Below are 19,302 nucleotides of genomic sequence, written 5' to 3' on the forward strand. Positions count from 1 at the left end.
GGTAGCTATGGAAGAAATTATGATAGAATAGTCTGTCAAGTGTGCGACAAGGCAGGTCACAGTGCTCGTGATTGCTGGTATAGATACAATAATCAGAACAGTAGTGGAGGTGGAAGCACTCAGTCAACTGGCAGAACTAGTGCTAATATTGCTACGAGCAACATTCCTCTAGATCAAGCAACAGTTTATGATCCAAATTGGTACCCAAATTCTGACGCAACACACCACATGACTCCTGACAGAAGCAACTTCTCTGAATTTACAGGCTACAATGGGAATGAGCAAGTAATTGTGGGTGATGGTAATGCCTTACAAATATCTAATGTTGGAAGTTCCGTTTTAAAACCATTTTCTTCAAAGCACGTTTTTATGCTAAACAAATTGCTACACGTTCCTGAACTCACGAAGAATCTTTTAAGTGTTCATCAATTCGTTTGTGATAATAATGTATGGCTTGAATTTCATCCTAACAAGTGTTTGGTGAAATGTCAGGATTCCAAGAGACGCTCCTCCAAGGAACTGTTAGATCACAAATTTATTCTGTCTTCCTTGCTTTTAAAAAAATGGTGGAACTCCAATTAGGTACTAGGATAAAAGCATTACAATCTGATAATGCAAAAGAATTTTTGTGTTTATCTAACTACTTGAGGTCTGAAGGAATTGTGCATAGGTTCTCTTGTCCACACGTTCACCAACAGAATGGTGTAGCAGAAAGAAAGCACAAGCACATCACAACCATGGGGCTCACATTGTTGGCAGAAGCAGTAGTGCCTGTTCAGTATTGGCCTGATGCCTTCATGACTGCTGCAACCTTAATAAACCTACTACCTACACCAGTGTTAAATTTCCAATCTCCAAGCTGCAAATTGTTTGGCAAAGCTCCCTCTCTTCAAATGGTGAAAGTATTTGGCTGCTTATGCTTCCCTAACACTCGCCCTTACAACAAACACAAGCTGCAATTCAGGTCTGAGCCCTGTGTCTATCTTGGCCCAGCAATTCACCACAAGGGGTTCAAATTCCTCAAAACAGATGGCAAGATTCTTATCACAAGAAATGTCATATTTCAAGAAGATCATTTTCCCTTCAAAGACCCAACTCTTGGCTTTACTCCTCGTTCATTACCTTCTCCAGAATCACCCTTATCCTCCACCCTCCCAACTATCCCTCTCATTCATTCCGCCTTGCCTAGTTCAGTTCCTCCTCACTAATCTATTAACTCAGATCCCCAATCTACAGATTTGGCCTATTAAGTCAGCAATTCACATGCTAACACCACTAATTTCATCAACCCTTCAAGACCTGCAGCTGTCTCCACACTCTTTGCACCATCTAACACTCATTCCATGACTACCCGTGCCAAGAACGGCATCACCAAACCTAAACTCTTCAATTCTGAACTACACTCATTCCCTTTACCCAAAACAGCCAAAGAAACCATGACAATACCACATTGGCGACAAGCAATGGAAGACGAATATGCAGCATTGATAAAGAACAGTACCTGGCAGCTCACCGCTCTGCCTCCGAACAGACGTGCAATTGGTAGCAAATGGGTGTTTCGTGTTAAACAGAATCCAGATGGTTCCATCAACAAATTTAAAGCCCGGCTTGTTGCTCAGGGCTTCAATCAAAGGCCAGGCATAGACTTCAAGGAGACCTTTAGCCCTGTTGTCAAGCCAGCCACTATTCGGGTTATTCTCACTCTAGCATTGCAAAATCACTGGCCCCTAACTCAACTTGATGTGAATAATGCATTCTTGAATGGGAGCCTGCAAGAAGAAGTATATATGAGATAGCCGCAAGGCTTTGAAATTGGTGGCTCGGAAATTATGTGCAAACTAACTAGGTCGCTTTATGGTCTAAAGCATGCACCCAGATCCTGGTTTAATACTCTAAGGGCAGCACTATACACTCTGGGATTCTCCTTTACTAAATCAGATGTCTCCCTGTTCTTCAAACACACCAGTAAAGCCACAGTGTTCCTCCTTGTGTATGTGGACGATATTATCGTCACTGGAACTTCAAAAGAGGCTATTGCCAAATTAGTGCAACAACTTCACTCCAAGTTCTCACTTAGAGATATGGGAGAATTAAAGTATTTTTTGGGCATTGAAGTCACTCGAACATCTTGTGGGGGCCTACTACTGTCCCAGACGAAGTACATTAATGATTTGCTAAAGAAGGCTAACATGGGAGACTCTAAGGCTGCTGCTACCCCTATGACTTCTAACTTGAAGTTGACATCCACAGATGGTGTGCCATTTGAGCATGTGAGCCTGTACAGATCTGTTGTTGGAAGCCTCCAATACCTCACTGTCACCAAGCCTGAAATTGCGTTCTGTGTCAACAAAGTCTGCCAATTTATGCAAACTCCACTGGACAAGCATTGGAAGGCGGTAAAGCGTATCCTCAGGTATCTGCAAGGCACGAGGACCATGGGGCTTCATCTGCGCAAACCTACTGAATTGATCCTTACAGGATATACTGACTCTGATTGGGCCTCAGACATTGAGGATCGCAAATCCACTGCTGGCTATTGTGTCATGTTTGGGCCGAACCCTGTTTCTTGGTGCTCAAAGAAGCAGGCTGCAGTATCTCGTTCCAGCACAGAGGCTGAGTACCGTGGCATTGCCAATGTGGTAGCCGAGCTGCTCTGGATTCGAAATCTACTTGGTGAAATTCACATTCTTGTACCTACCCCCAAAGTGTATTGTGACAATACAGGTGCTGTGTTAATGTCTGCAAATCCTATGCTTCATTCTCGCTCAAAGCATTTTGAGATTGATCTCCATTTGGTGCGAGACCATGTAGCCAAAGGGCGAGTCCAGATTCATCATATCCCTGGAGATGCTCAAATTGCCGATGTCATGACTAAGGCAGTAAGCTCCTCACGGTTTGCAACCTTTCAATCCAAACTCAAGATTGAGCAACCTCAATCGTTGAGTTTGAGGGGGGATGACAGGATAATAGAACAGAATAACGGAAGTTTGTTAGAGTCACTTAGCAATTAGTTAGCAACTAATTAGTGGTAACAGGTGCAGCAAGTCACGTGTCTCAACATATGTATATAAACTCCTATCAGCTGTAGCCGCTACACAATAATCACATTCTCATTCTCTTATTCATTCATCTAAGCTTCATCTCTCTCTCTCTCTCTCTCTCTCTCTCTCTCTCTCTCTCTCTCTCTCTCTCTCTCTCTCTCTCTCTCTCTCTCTCTCTCTCTCTCTCTCTCTCTCTCTCTCTCTCTCTCAACACTCTGAGTTATCGATATCATTTCAAAATATATTAATCTTAGACTATAGACAAATTTCTAAAATTTTTCAGATTTATCAATATTTAAGTTGTCTATACATCACTTCTCAAAATATTATGATTTCACAAGTTATAATATGCGATATTAGTTATTGTTATATATATGAAAAATGTACTCATTTAGAGTTTATCCATTTATCTTCGATTAATATTGTTATAACAAGGATACATGTGACTTTATGAGAATGATATAACTTAGACTTTGGTTATCTGAATATTTACTGAGTGGTTGAAATAGCTCCATGTAACGAACCAACGAATGCTAGCAATAGTAGGAATGATGAAAAAATCAACCGAAACGAATATTCGTGGGAATTACTTATGATTTAAGACTTGATGGGACTCGTAAAATCCTCACAACACATCCACATGAAATGGATGGAGACAGAGACATAAGTACCATTCCCATGAGACCCGTTAAATCCACGTGAATATAAAATTACTAATTTATATATACATAAATCTATTTTTTAAATTTTTTAATCCTAATTTCTACTTTCAATTTCAATCCTTTCTTTTTCTTCCGGACTCATTCTTAGCCCCCTTCTATATATATATATATATATATATATATATATATATATATATATATATATATATATATGTGTGTGTGCCTATTAAGTTCATCATTATGTTGTTAAGTATCGCCTCAAAAATGATGTTATGTTATTATATTGGAATATGTTTAATTTATAATTTTTTTTAAAATGTTATTTTTAAAATGAATATGTTATGACTTGTGTTGAATTATATTGAATTAATTATTTTATAATTATTATATTATATCTTTTTTATTAAATTTTTTCAAAATTTTTTAAAGAATATCTATAGACACTCAAGGGGATTCGCACTCTTTAAGGAGATAATTAAGCGCGGACTTGTAAAGACGTAAAGGGAATAGGGGCATTTTTTTAAAAATGGGAGTGAGGGATAGGAAAGGGGCTCCTCACGCTCCATTAAGTACCCATTTTTATACCTAATTAGTAACTGAGATTTAATCTAAGCCGATTTGAGACAGGACATGTAGATGAATAGACTTCATCTGTATTGGGCTTTAAGGAAAGGGGTTCGTCACGCTCTCTTAAGTACCCATTACTATAGCTAACTAGCAATTGAGATCCAATCTGAGCCAATTTGAGATGGGACACGTAAACTTCATCTGCATTGGACTTTAAGGTAATGAATCTAAGTTGGATTTGAGACCTTAACAATAGACTTAGGTTGATCTTTCTTACTTTGAGATCTTACTGGTCCAAGTATATTTTGGATTAATATTTTGAGTTATTGTTGTATAAACACTATATTATTAAATATTATAATATTTAGTATATAAAAAAAGTTAGATATATTTACAAAAAAATTTAAGGTAATGAATCTAAGTTGGATTTGAGACCTTAACAATAGACTTAGGTTGATCTTTCTTACTTTGAGATCTTACTGGTCCAAGTATATTTTAGATTAATATTTTGAGTTATTGTTGTATAAATACTATATTATTAAATATTATAACATTCAGTATATAAAAAAAGTTAGATATATTTACAAAAAAATTTAATTCAAATTAAAAAAAATTTAATTATCTTTTTTTCTCTCTTTTAGTTTTAAATATTATTTACTAATGTAATAAAAAAGTAAAAATAATAATAATTACTCATATAAATAAAATAAATAATCTTAATATATACATAACACTACATATATCAATAATTATTATATATGAAAATAATTTTTTTATTTTTTGTAAAGATATTTATATGATTTATTGTATAATTGTTCTCTTAATATTTAATGAATTTAAAATACAAGATATTATCTATATTGTTTAACATACAAAATAAATAAATTAAGTCATCATCTAGGACAATACGTATAATAGTACAAATACCTACTTATTAGTATTAAAAAATATATAAATAGTATAAACTGATATTTTTTTACTAAAAAAATAATAATAAAAGTTATTAATTAAGTTAGTTACGTAATAAAAAAATTATGAATAATTTTTTAAATAATAATAAAAATAATATCACTATTTTTACATATTACAAAATTTATAAAAAAAAAAATTTGGACAATAAATCGACCCTCAATAAATTATATATTAGCCTATCAAAAAAATAAATAATTAATACATTAGATATTATTATTTACGTGTGTATATATATATATATATATATATATATATTAAAATTTTTGTTATTGAAATTAAAAAAAGATGAGTTGTTAACTAATTCTGAATTCAAATTTAAATTTGAGTAAGAAAATAAAAAATTATTTTGAATTTTATGTCATTAACCAAAATTAATTTCAAGATAAAAAATTACTTTGTACATGTAAGATAGTGTGATCATTTGTTATTTTTTTAATGGCAAATATTGTCAAATAAACAGTGTAAGAAATTGGAAGAAAATGTACTTACCATTTTAGAAAATACTAATTTATTTTCCAATAGAATAAAGAGTAATGCGACATATTCACGTCTTTTTATGAATCAAGTTTAACCAAATTAAACAATAAGACTTGAAATAATGCTAGCCATAACTAATTTTTGTGATGTTTGACAAACTTGGTTAGACTAGGTTAACAAAAGATTTGGATTTGTAGCATTATTCTAGAATAAGTTATATATTGAATAACAAAAGTTATTATTGGTTTTTCTTCACACTAACTAATACTCAACGATAGTGTTCCGGTAATGTTACCAAGAAATATTAATCAATCTAATAATTTTTGTAATGACGTAAGTCTATAAATTTGAAAACTTGAAAATCATGTCATAAAATGTGAAATTTTAACATATAACAATGGTGATTATAATGTTTTGACTTAAAAAATAAATATGATATCAACAAATAAAATTGTCGTAGGTAAATTTTAACAAAGACAAATCTCCATAAGTATTGCTATCAATGAGAAATTATTCTACTTTAAGGACAAATACTATTATTTTTACGGCATTTCCTAACTTGGCAAATTAATGATTAATATTGATGCTCCATTTATTAAGGATTTGTCACTAGCTAATAGATTGCAATACACAAGACGAGATTCATACTCTTATATTTACTCAAACATGACCACTTAACCAATTCAAATTAATTAAGATAAATGTTAATTATTTTTAATATTTTTAAATTATATATATATATATATATCGTTTAATTTTTTCAATACAAAATTTTATATAATTTTATGTTTATTATCCCATGCAAAGCACGGAACATACACTAGTACTACTAATGCGAGAGAATTAGTAAAAAGATAACTTGAGAGTTTTCAAATCTCAAAACAAAGAATTTGTTCTTAAAATTTCTTGAGGATTCAATGTGAGTACTTAATTTTGACCTTCTTTCTTTGAGTATCAATCACATGATGAGACAATAACACTGCAATATTAAAAAGCGTACTACTATTACTAACAAATTAAACAATAAATAGTGTTCTTAACAGCATAAATACTATTTTTCTTAATCCATTTACCAAATAATCTTTCCCTCAAAATTGCACACAATTCACAGCACAGTACCTGAACTTGTTCAAATCATTCCATTAATTGCATGATCCTTAGTAAACAAGTCATGCACTTACATCACCAACAATTGCATAAGAAAATATAGTTCTATGCTCAAAGTCTCAACTCCAACGGTTCTAATATGATATCTCAGGAAGTACATACAAAACAGTTTTAGACAGATTAAAATATCTCACTCTTACACCTTCATCATCTTTTCTTAAAACCATACTTCTTGCGTTCATAGAATAAATCGGTTTTGGCACTCCCTAAATTAACAATTTTGGGGCAGCCATCCCTATCTTTCTCCTGCTGTGTGCATTCCTTGCAGTAGTAAGCATCAGATATTCCCACCCCTCCACATATGACGCAGCGGCCCTGAAATGAGCCATAGTTGCATTCGTCACAAACCCGGACAAGTGTACAAGGACGCACGTAAGAGTCGCAAATCACACACTTGCCATCGCATTTCTCACAAAGTCGTCCAATGGCAATTCCTGGCTGCTTTCGGCACATAATCAAATCAGGATGATGCTTGGCCATATTCTCAACACCCTGCTAGATGGCGAGTATATAGATAACCTCTAACCAAACTGCAATTTGAATAACATGAAAGGAGCTCAGTAAAATACTATTAACACTTGCAAAACAAGGTAAAATACCAAATCTACAAGCAAAATATTGGGATAGCTTCATTGTTTAGATGAGTAAATTAGCAATTTCTGATCAAATGCCAACAAAGTATGCAAAATGCATTAGGCAATAAAATCGTGAACCTATTCAAGTCATAGGCTCAAATGGTTTCTTCCTTAGACTGGATACAACAAGGTCTTGTAAGTGGAAAATGCATAATGAGAATAGTCAACAATCACAATAGATAACTGATTACCAGAAACGAATATATATACATATATAAAACTTCCATTTTATCTAGCTGACATCCCGGAAAAATAAAGTGACAGGTCAAGTATCCATTAGTATTACTATTAAACGAATTGCCTGTACATCGCTGGAAGTAACAAATATACCAGCTCAATTATTTATAGACACCACAGTATACAACTTTGCAACATAATCATTAGATTAATATCACAAGAACATATGAAGTGCAAGGAGTCAGAACTAATGTCTCAGGCTGAGAGCCTGAGAAGCATTAATACCAAACTACTTAGTTTTGTTTCACAATAAAATATTTATGCAAAACAATGGCTTATTATTAAACCATATATATAACACAGGTCAAATCCTATATGAAACAAAAGTAGAATCAGAATAATGATGGATACAGCATTAAGTAGTTCAATCTATGGTTTGAATTTGACATCATAATAGTAAATTAGTAACCCGAAGAGTGGTGGGGAGTGGCCAGTCCCGAAAATGCTATATCAAGAAAGCAGATAGTAGGATGGCCACTATTTCAACAAATATAGATAAAATATTATCAATTTAGATACCGCATATACAAATTCTGGGAGAGAAAGAACATCATCCATGATCACACACATTCAATTAAATTGAAAATAATAGACATAGTCTACACTCTAAACTCTACTGTCCAAAGGCTAAACATGTGTCACAATCAATTAAATTGATAAATAACATCATTAAAGTAAAAGTTAAAAAGCTATGCTATATGACCAACAACATTTTATCATGTTTGCCTGATTGTTTGGTCACCATTCTAAATCCTAAGTCCTAACTTCTAAGCCTTAAACTCTAAATCTTAAATTTTAATAATATAAAAATAAAGTGTTGGCCAAATGCTAGCTAATATTAATAAAAAGGATTGGTCCCTAACATTTCTCAAATTTAAATATCATCACAAGAGGATTAAGCAAAAATAAACAAAATCGCATTGAACTTAAGTTCTCTACAACCCAAATCTAAAACATTCAAATTCATAAATCCGGATCATCATCTATCATTATTGTGATTGAAATGATGATGTTGCCATGGTTGATATTATAAACTGAATAAATTCTCTAAGCCATGAGCCCATGATAACAACAAAGAAAACCCAAACATATTTTCAAAAATAAGTCCTAATACAGCGTAATTACTCTAAAGCCCCCTTAATACTGAAAATCACCGTTAAACCAGTACACACCACTAACAGCTGCAACACCGAAAAAACCCGAACCTATACAATTTTCACTTTGTTTCAACGATATCCATTCTGTAAAAGCATCAAATTCGAATTTTCTTTCTTTATTCATTTAAATTAAACAAAAAAAATTAAATAAAAGAAATGCTAACAACATACATGACGAACTGCTTAATCCACAATCACAGAGATCAAGCTTGAACAAAAATCACTATGCTGAAACAAATATAGAAAAATGAACATGAACATGAAAAATTGAAAATTTTGCCGTGCAACACATAAGAATAAGCGGTGTTGAGCTAACCTGTGCTGAGAACTGAGAAGTGAAGGCTTGAACGGTGTCGCTTAACTGGAATGGAGAAAAGAATTGGGCAGCGAAAAAGAGAATGGCGAGAACAAAAATAGTGTGCGAAAGAGAAAGAGAAAATGCGAGAAAAATCGAGACCTGTCCATGAGATGGGCCAGGCTGAAAATGTTGAATTGGGCTAAGCCCACTATCTTTTGAATTTTTTTATTATTATTTTACCTGTCTTTAACTAAATAATACACAGCATGACCAAAAAAAAAAAACGTAAATAATACAGACTACAGAGGGGGCGTAGACGAACTTTCCAAACGTGGGAAGCGGCGAGGAGAACCTGGAACCACCGTGGATTACGCCTAGGCCGGAGGTGGACTGCGCGCCGGCTCAACAGAATTCGATACAACATAGAATCGGAGAGAGCAGAAGCAAACCGAAGCTCGAGATGGCCATGGAGAGGGGACGGTCTTGTCGGAGATGCGCGGCAGAGCTTTCAGTAGGAATAGGAGAGACTTTCCGGCGGAGTTTGCACCGAACCGGAACGGGATTAAGTTGTATGTAGGCAATAGACGTGGGTGGCCAGGGTTCGAGCTTGAATCGGCAGCAAAGGAGGAACGGCGGGCTACTGGAACTGATTGCGAATGATATCCGGGTCGGGTGGGTGCTGGGTGGTCCGGCCGTTCGTAGCCCTCTGGGCCCTTTTTTGGTAAAATATAGGATATTGAGAAGTTTTTTGGTGAAAATTTTACTTTTCAAATATTTTTTTTTCATATATGTATAGCTATAAAAAAAAGTTTGAATCTAAACATTTTTGAATTCAAAAGTGCTAGTCTACATTAAAATTAACCACTAATATATTTGTGTATAAATATATGTGTAGTTTAATTTATTTTTAATATGTATTTATATTCTAATATATATTTTATATTAGTGGTTAATTTTGGTGTACACAACATAATTCTTTTAAATTAATGGAATAAAATTTTAAAGAAATTACACCATAAGGTTCAAGATTACTACATATTCTGCTTTCTAGACTCACAATAGATACCAAAATTACCACCCTTTCGAATTACTAGAATTAGCTTTCTAGCAGCATAATTTCTTGAGTTCGTGGACCAGCATTTGTAATTATACCACAAAGCCTTGACAATATGTGTATAATCCCCTCTTCTCCCTTTACAGTAGCTAGTTAAGGCTGCATCCATAGCTGGGACCTGAGTTCATGTGACCTTTGCTTTCTTGCAAGTCCTCCTATACATTTCAGGCTTGGATAGGGCGCTGCAGTCGGAAGCCAAAAGCGCAGATATTTTAGTTCTTGCAAGGATTGCAAATTGTCTGTTGTTATTACGATTTCATTTCTCTTGCTCAACAATATAATTTCTTCAGTACTATAAGTTTTTATTTTTTTTAATATAATTTTCATTAGGCTTTTTATTAGCATGCATAATTCTATTCATATAATTGGATAGAATAACAAAATTAAGAATAACAAAATTAAAAAGCTCGTGCAATGTATCACAAACTTAAGTCCTATAAGAATAACAAAATTAAATATATCACAAATTTAGCATAAACAATAAGCTCCTCTAACATTAAAGCTTCATATAAATTTATAACACTACGCACAGTACATAATGTTTTGCTTAGTAAGTTATAATTCTAGCCACTACAATATATTCCTAGAAATTTTATCTCCAGCCTTACCTAGGAACCACATAATATAAATTTTAAGATTTCGTTCACAGTAATGTTCCTTTCATTCAAGAACAATCAACCATCAAAGTGATTAATAGGGCCAATAACTGATTGTTCATATTGAGCATCATTAATCAGTTAACTGGTCAATGTTCTTAAATAGAAAATAACATTCAGAACCCATTTTTGCATCCCCCCTTCTCCCCAAAAACCCTTTCCTAAATTTAACATGGAATCTAAAACCTAACATTTTAATACATATATTTACAGCTGATTTTGTGAAAAGAATCAGTAAGATTCCAAACCACCGTGGTGAGCTTCCACAGGAACTCTGCTAGTGAGTGAAGGCCTCATTGTGACAATGGCTGATTCATTAGCTCCAGCTTTGAGAGCAGCTTTTCCAGCCTCAAGGAACCTCTTCACTGCATCTTCTGCATACTTGTTAGCTTCTCTCACTGTCATAGTCTTGCCAATGTTTGGATAAGAGTTGAGTACATGGTCACCATTGAGCTGAGATGCAAGCTGGATCAGTTCCACTTGGAACTCTGAGAGACTTGTGTCTTCCCTTGCTCCGAATGGCCTTAGATCACTACTCACATCCGCAAGTGTCTCTGCAAGTAGAAAACAACAATACAAATAGTGTTAATAAAAACCTTGAAATTTGGATATCAAGAATATGACTAGTTTCAAAAGGAACTAGGATATAGAACATGACAAAACAACAGCCATAAACGGGAATACAAAATAATTTATTTACTTCCAATATTCCCAACAAGTGAGTTCAGTAGACATGGAACACGGAAAATATTTGACTCGCTACCCCCCACAACCACCGTCAGTCTGCCGCCATGGGCGACTTTTTGTCAGAAGTCCACATTGGTCCGACGAGGGTAAAATGTCGATTTATTATACTTTTTTTTTTGTCTGATTTGCTAAACACAAAAAAAAAAAAAAAAACTGGAGATATTAGACTTTTTCGTTATTTCTGACTCTTGATATGATTTTCTGTTGAGACAGCCCAATATTTGTATTATTTGTTTTGGATTATTGTATGTAAAGCTGCACCATTTTCTCTTCACAATACTTCCAAACCCACTTCTGAGCTAGAGCCAAAAGCGGAAACTTACTCATTTAATATTGCCATTAGTGCAAAAAGACAAACAGGAAGTTTCCAGGACTGCATTTAGAAATCGCCGGTATTGCCTTAATGCCTCTTCATAACACATCAGAGACTCTGTTGGAAGAAAAAGCTGTTTGTCCATTGCAAGCCTAATACCTAAGATTGTCTATGGTTAGTGTCTTCGTCTACCAGAGACATGAATGCGGTGGTACATGTCCACCATTTGTTTGTTGAGACAGATTTTTTATGGACATAGGAGCACACAAGTGGATGCATACATGTCTTCAATGTTCTTTTCAAAATGGTGAGATGCAAAAACCGGATATGAGACACAAATATTTATTACAATTTTGTCCCTAAAAAATTCTAAATTGCACTTCTACTCTCATCATCACCAATACCTACTACATTTTCCTTCCTTTTCATTCCTCCATGCTGCTGCTTCCTCTTCCACCACCATCACCATACGCTGCCCAGATCCATCCAGCTGAGTCTATCACTATTGTGTCTCTATGTTTGTGTCCCATCTGTCTCCCCCCACTAACCAAACACAGCCTAACTAACCCACCCACCAGCAAAAGAACAAGTTCGAGGAGGGCTAATAAGATATTCATCATATTCACACAAAATGGACAAGTATCTTGAGCTCATCAAAATGTTGCTTTAATGAGTAGTCCAGACTATAACTGGTTACAGATTAATTTTACTACCAGTAGAGTGTGCCAAGTTCACTGTGTAGGATGAAACAATAAAAAAGGCAGAGACAAACCTGGACAATCATCACGAGAAGTATCTCGAATGTTGAAGTATTTTTCAAAGGTACCGGCCCAGGCATCTCTTTTTGTTAAAAAATTGGAGTTCAAATTGAAAAGCTTCTTTACTGTGGCAGGAACAGATGAATGTTCATATTGAGAAGTTGGTGTTGGCCCATCAGGTTCATGAATCACTGCCAAACAATTAAGTGTCAGCTTATGCTTAAAAACTCCCCTAAACAAGAGTTAAACTTGTCAAAACAATTAAAACTTGGGTTACAAGGCACAGCTTATGACTATCCAAGTACAGTTATTGCATCAACAGAAAAGTGGTTTGATAGATCCAACCTTTTGGAAGGATAAGGATCTAAACTAATTAATCAGTATACACAAAGAAGGCCAAAATTAGTTCTCAGTACCACATGTCAGAAGCACATAGAAGTATGAAATTCAGTACATAATTTCAAAGTAATGCAAAATTTTCCCATCAACTGTAAAGTGACTAGAATCACGCAACAGTAGAAAATCTGTATGTCAAAACTCTTTAGATCTGCCAACACACCATATAATTATAAATCCTATGCAAAGACCCAAAATGACTTAAACCAAAGCAAGTACACAGTCCCATATAACTGATAAGTAATAAAATACTTGTGTCTACAAAAATACAATCATCAAAGAGAGAAAACTAGTCAATTGTACAATTTGATGCAAAAGTATATTTCAGCCAAGTCTAAGGTACATAGAATTAACCCAACTAAATAATTATGTCTACAGCCACCATCATTAACCAGATAAACCTAAAAATTTGTACAGCTTCAAGCAGAAGTATAATTGAACCAAGTCTAAAGGTACATAGAAGTAGAACTATGCCAAACAAATAGTTATATCTACAAAATACCATCATCAAACAGATAAACCTAAACATCTGTACACCATGAAAAGTATAGATCAAGCTGGCCCTAAGGTACAAAGAAATATCCCATTCCACATTGGATTTTCCATACTAACAATTAAAAAATAAATTGGTGACAAGCCAAAGTCACTAAAGTCAAATGCAGCAAAGCCAAAAAACTTTCAATGTACTCCACTCCAGAAAAACAAAAACTAGGGGAGATATTAAAAAAAAGAAAGCTGAAAATTTGCACACTATTCATTCCTTCACCTAATAGTCTAATACCACTACCATAATTCTTTTTATTTACTTCATCAACACCATCATCAGTCATCACCATATGCAATTATTTAAAGAAATAAAACAAAGATAAAGCTAAGCAAACAAACAGAAAAGGCCAAATGGGCCAACTTGTCCCACTCGGTACAAACCCGTCTAACTTGTGAGTTATCCGACCCGAGCCAAAACTACCCACTTCTAAACAAGCCATGTTTTTATAATTTTATTGAACTCTCCCACTCTTTCAAGTCGAAGTCGGCAGAGCTGGCACATTGGTTCCGACTCATTTTACCAGCTGACATGATTTTTTGCAGGGATCAGGCTCACTAACAGTCATTACGATTCAATTCAATTTAATCCGTCCAAACCAATTAAGTCACTGGATGACATTAATGGTGTGTTTGTTTCAGTTTTTTAAAGGGGGAAAAATCTTTTTCCATATATTTCTCAGAAAAATTAAAAATATAAAAATCTAAAACAAAATTGTTTTCTACTTCATAGCATAAGTTTTCAAGAACAGCTTCTCAATAATTCTATTGTCAAAACTTTAGGCTTTATAGCGCAAAATTAAAATTTCATAATCACTATTTAGAAAAAGCTGAAAGAAAAACATCCTAAAAATTCAGAACCACCAAAAGTAGCAATAATTAAGAAAACACCACCCCATAAAATGATACACCAGCAAAATATTCCATAATTCACAAGTTACAAAACTGACCTGTACCCTTTTCAATCCAAGGGGAAATTAAGAAGGTAGGGACCCTGACACCCAACCTATTAAAGCGGAAGTAATAAGGGTCAGGCCCAATGATCCCATCAGGGTTAGGGACACCTTCCACAGGGGTAGGCACATGGTCATAGAACCCTCCATGCTCATCATATGTGATCAGAATTGCCATCTCCTTCCACTGAGGGCTCTTCCTGAGGATCTCATACACCTCCTTCACGAACCTCTGCCCCTCTGCCACATCATGCGAAGGGTGGTCATCGTTTGCTGGGGAAAGCTTAACGTCAAAGTACCTCTGCTCCACCACCACATAATTTGGAAGCTTCCCCTTCTTAGCATGGGACCTAGAGCATATTTTGCAATAAATTGTTTAGGAAAATATATTCTTTCAAAAAAATAAAATATATTATTTGGAAAAAAAATAAGCTTTTTAAACAAATTTTCATGCGCGTAAAATATTTCAACAGTATTATCTAATAGAAATCATAAAAATCATGTCAAGATGAGCAATTACATACAGAGAGACCCTATTGACTATTTTCTTGATTTTTACTAGATAATGGTGCAAATTATATCAATTTTTTTTAAGAATAATTTCATGCACCATCTAGTAAAATATTCACAATTTTAATTTTAAAAAATGAAAATGACACAATAAATTATTAAACCTATTAAATGACACACTAGTGCATGTAGATATATTTTTACGGTTTTAACTTCTTATGAAAATATTTTATTGTAATTAATCTATTTATCTATTTTATAAGAATAATATTAATTCTATAAGAATTTAGGATATATTATTTTTTTAATTCTTGAAAAGCAATTTCTTTCCTAAATTTGTTTACCTTAAAATTTTTTGACCAAATAAGCTTTCTATATATATATATATGGGTAAAATATCCATAACTTACCTTATTTAGTATTTATTAAGTGTCATGACAATTAATAAATACTAAATAAGACAAGTTATAACTATTTTTGCCTGATTTTCTTTAGTTACTAAAGATTTCAGTGTATATATATATCAAGAATACCTCACCTTTTATTATTCAAAACTTTAGTTTTTTTTCTTCAATATATATAATATATTAATAATAACACATGAATTGGGAAAATCTTACTCCTCCAAATAATATAACTTATGAATAAGATTAAACCGTCCTTCCTCTTGTTTCCTAGTAAATCAAACTTGTGAAAATTTATTATTCGAGGAATATTTTAAAATAAAAAAGACAATAAAATAATGAATTGTTTCAAATCTAAAATAAATTACTTTTTTTAATAATCAATAATAATATTAATATCGATATACAAGAAAAATTTATGGAGTTACTCTTTTATGCATTGCCAATGTAAAAATATTTATTGCAGTTGAATCTTGAGTTTGTACTAGTCTCACTATCACAAACTCACAGTTCAATTTCAACTACTATCGGGTAAATAGCTTATAATCAAAGACTCCTCAGCTCAATAATTTTTCGGGGAAAAAATCAATTATTTTTCAAAATTAATTTCTTAAAATAGTATATCATGCTAACAATTAACAAATATACCTAAAAATATTTCTAACACTTTAATAAAGAAAATCAAGCATTTTAAGCTCTATATTTAATAAATTAAAGAGGAATTTAAGAAATACAATAAATTTATCTTCAAGAAAAAAAAAAGATGTTTATCATAAGAAAATGTCTCGGAAAGTCCATTTTTAAAGTAAAAAATATATCATTTTACTTTTTTATCCACTGTGAAAAAAACGATTTTTTCTCCCCAAAATAAGAAACCGTACCAAAAACAAGGAACAAACTTTCCTACTTCAAAATTAAACCCTAACGAATGAGTAAAAACTAAAACATCGCTCACTTGAATTTCAAGGCGTAGCTATGGAAATTGACAACGTTCTTGATCTTCCTGAGCGATTTGAAGAACAGAGTGGCGGGAATATTCTGGTAGTAAATCCCAAACGTGAGTCCGTTATCGTTCAGCGAATCGAAGATTGTCCTCTGCGGGAACCCTTCAATAAGGTCCTTCCTCACCTACGTTACACAAATACGAATACGAGTATTGAATACCATACGGTATTGTTTTAATTATAAATAGAAATGGAAATTTTATGAAAAAGGAAAAAAAATAGTGTATTATATTTGCTCACATTGCTCATGGCACCGTGCGAGGTTGCAGAGTGAACGTAGAACCGATTCGGCTGAGTCGACGCGGGAACCGACGCAAACCACTTGTCGAAAACGCCGAACTCGTTCGCCAACTCAGTGTAAATCGGAAGCCGCTCCGGCTTGAACCCGCTCATAACGGTTCTCGACATTCCTTTGAGCTGGTTTTCTGCTTGTTGCGCGAAACCGTTCATTGGTGCGGGGTTTGCTGACGTGTCATTTGAGCCGAAGATTTGTTCGCGAATCGCTTGGAAGGAGTGACCAGGATCCGAATCGATGAAGATTGCGTCGTCGGTGACGGGAATTGAAGGTGAGGAGAGGTCGTTGGCGGTTATGCGGTTCGATTCGGTTCCGGTTAGACCGTCGATATCGGGTCGGGTCTTCTTGAGCCACCCGAGGACGTGGTCGAAGGAGCGGTTCTCCATGACGAGGACCACCACGGTCTTGATTGGGCCGTTGATTTTGTGGGTTTTTTTGCGGTGGAGGTTGGCGGTGGTGGTGGCTGAGATGGGAGACAGGAGGAGGAAGAGAAGGAGGAGGGTGGGGAGGGGGAAAGGGGATCGCCGGAGATTCATCTCTCCGGTGGCCGGTATTGTTCTGTTTTTTTTCCTTTTTTCACCTGTGAATGGTTTAAGGGGTAAAATTGGGAATTCAAAAAGTTGGTATGGGTGGGTGGGTTACTTTGCTTAGTTTGGTTTGGTTTTTTTTAGGGATATATAAAGAGGAGCACAAAAGAATACGGTATATGCTTTTAAAACAAGATAATTTTTTTGTTTTTGGCTTTTGTGTTTGGAAATTAATTAAGGTTTTGTAATTTGTTTATATTTTGCATCTTTCTCCGAAACACCCAAATTTTATGTAAGGATCTATGTAGGTATGTTACTTATTCCAAACAAATTCTGTGTATCTTGAATCCGTATTTTATAAGTGTTTTTAGGACTATCCTCATTATTATATCCGTTTTCTTAATAATTATTTGTATGTCTTAAATTAATGAAATTTTCAATCAAATATTTTAACTGAGGTAACAGTACAAAGCTAAATATAAAAAAAAAATTGTGTATCTTAAATCCATTTTAGAGGCAATCTTAGGATTTTAGGATACCATAGAAACAAATGTTCTTTAATTTAATTTAATTTTGGGTAGTAATTCTTCTTCTAATATTGTCATTTAATTATATATTTTTAAATAATTATCTAAATTTTTTTAGGTCACTAGACATAATCCTCAAATATTCATCGGCTAAAAATCGATAACTAATTTCTTGTTTCGTATGAATTTTTAAGTTAATAACTTTTTCCGTTAAATATTTTTATATGATATAATAATATATAATTAAATATCTATCTAAAATTATTTAGACTAATAATAATGTATACAGTCATACAAATTAAATACGTATTAAAATTTAAAACCATTGATATGAAAGTAACATATAATGATTCTTAAATGTAATAGTTCTTGATATTATAACAATATTCAAATGTTACACAGTCTAAGTGTGCATGTGTTTTATATTTCATAAAATAATTACAAAAATTAATTCTTTAGTTTTTGTTTACCAAGTCAAGTTTTTGAGTTCCGTGGAGGTTATAACTCCACGCCCAAAACGTTACTAACAAGAATTTTGTGAAGATTTGTTTCCATGTACATAAACTTTTCAGCATGTAGGCCATCAATCTATTTCATGGGTGAGGGTCCCTTTCCACAAAAATTGACGTCTTATGATTTCATAAACAAGGTTTGTTAGTTGTTACATGTATAAAAAAAATCACTAATAAATTATTAAATAAAAAAATATATTTGGTTTTATAAAAAAATGATTATTTTTTATAAAATTTATAAAATAAAGGGTAAAGTATTAAGATGTAATCCTATTTTGGTCCTTAAAATTTAAAGTATCCTATTTGAATCTAAAAAAGTTTTATTTAGTTTCAATTTAGTCTCACCGTGAGGTCAAAGTTAAATAATTAACGAAATATTCTATATGACAGTAGTATAAGAACAAAATCGATAATTTAGAGAACAAGTACAAGCTCTAAAGCACAAAATCAACCGTGGATGCATCAATACATTTATTTATCATTCTCCTTAGTTCTATAGAAAATATTTCATTCAAATTGTAAGAAAAATGATAAATAAATCATAAATGTATTGATGCATCTACGACTGATTTTGTGTCTTTAGAGCTTGTACTTGTTCTCCATATTATCGATTTTGTTCTTATACTGCTGTCATGTAGGACATTCCGTTAATTATTTAACTTTGACCTCACAGTGAGACTATATTGAAGCTAAATGAAACTTTTTTGGATTCAAATAGGACACTTTAAACGTTAAGAATCAAAACAGGATTATCCTTAAACGTAAAGAACAAATTTAGTATTGAGGTAGGAGTTTTTTTCCGAAATGGTCGATTGATATGTAATCCATGT

At 33.4% G+C, this 19,302-nt stretch overlaps 2 protein-coding genes and 1 long non-coding RNA gene across 3 annotated transcripts; 1 reads left to right on the top strand and 2 right to left on the bottom strand.

The window, feature by feature from the left end:
* Positions 1-6,839: 6,839 nt before the first annotated feature.
* On the bottom strand, positions 6,840-9,371 carry LOC107607545 (PHD finger-like domain-containing protein 5A). Its single transcript, XM_016309505.3, has 2 exons — positions 9,232-9,371; positions 6,840-7,416 (listed from the first exon to the last, which is right to left on the bottom strand). Exon 2 carries the CDS (start codon positions 7,364-7,366, stop codon positions 7,034-7,036), a length of 333 nt encoding a protein of 110 aa, XP_016164991.1. The 5' UTR covers positions 7,367-7,416; positions 9,232-9,371; the 3' UTR covers positions 6,840-7,033.
* A 434-nt stretch (positions 9,372-9,805) lies between these two features.
* LOC110269071 (uncharacterized) lies at positions 9,806-10,625 on the top strand. Its single transcript, XR_002358050.2, has 2 exons — positions 9,806-9,934; positions 10,414-10,625. It is a non-coding gene; the product is annotated as an uncharacterized LOC110269071 (long non-coding RNA).
* A 169-nt stretch (positions 10,626-10,794) lies between these two features.
* NPC1 (non-specific phospholipase C1) lies at positions 10,795-17,761 on the bottom strand. Its single transcript, XM_016309586.3, has 5 exons — positions 16,852-17,761; positions 16,563-16,735; positions 14,691-15,043; positions 12,816-12,992; positions 10,795-11,537 (listed from the first exon to the last, which is right to left on the bottom strand). Exons 1-5 carry the CDS (start codon positions 17,440-17,442, stop codon positions 11,215-11,217), a joined length of 1,617 nt encoding a protein of 538 aa, XP_016165072.1. The 5' UTR covers positions 17,443-17,761; the 3' UTR covers positions 10,795-11,214.
* Between the last annotated feature and the right edge of the window lie 1,541 nt (positions 17,762-19,302).

Source organism: Arachis ipaensis, chromosome B1 (assembly GCF_059453495.1).
Source record: "Arachis ipaensis isolate K30076 ecotype BB chromosome B1, ASM5945349v1, whole genome shotgun sequence".
Classification (NCBI taxonomy): domain Eukaryota; kingdom Viridiplantae; phylum Streptophyta; class Magnoliopsida; order Fabales; family Fabaceae; genus Arachis; species Arachis ipaensis.

What these genes read in the sequence shown, in the direction of transcription:
- LOC107607545 (XM_016309505.3), bottom strand. Translation starts at nt 7,366, where the DNA reads ATGGCCAAGCATCATCCTGATTTGATTATGTGCCGAAAGCAGCCAGGA.
- NPC1 (XM_016309586.3), bottom strand. Translation starts at nt 17,442, where the DNA reads ATGAATCTCCGGCGATCCCCTTTCCCCCTCCCCACCCTCCTCCTTCTC. An exon ending in AGCTACGCCTTGAAATTCAA is followed by an intron (nt 15,044 to 16,562) that starts GTGAGCGATGTT and finishes AATATGCTCTAG; the next exon opens with GTCCCATGCTAAGAAGGGGA. An exon ending in TTGGATTGAAAAGGGTACAG is followed by an intron (nt 12,993 to 14,690) that starts GTCAGTTTTGTA and finishes ATTGTTTGGCAG; the next exon opens with TGATTCATGAACCTGATGGG.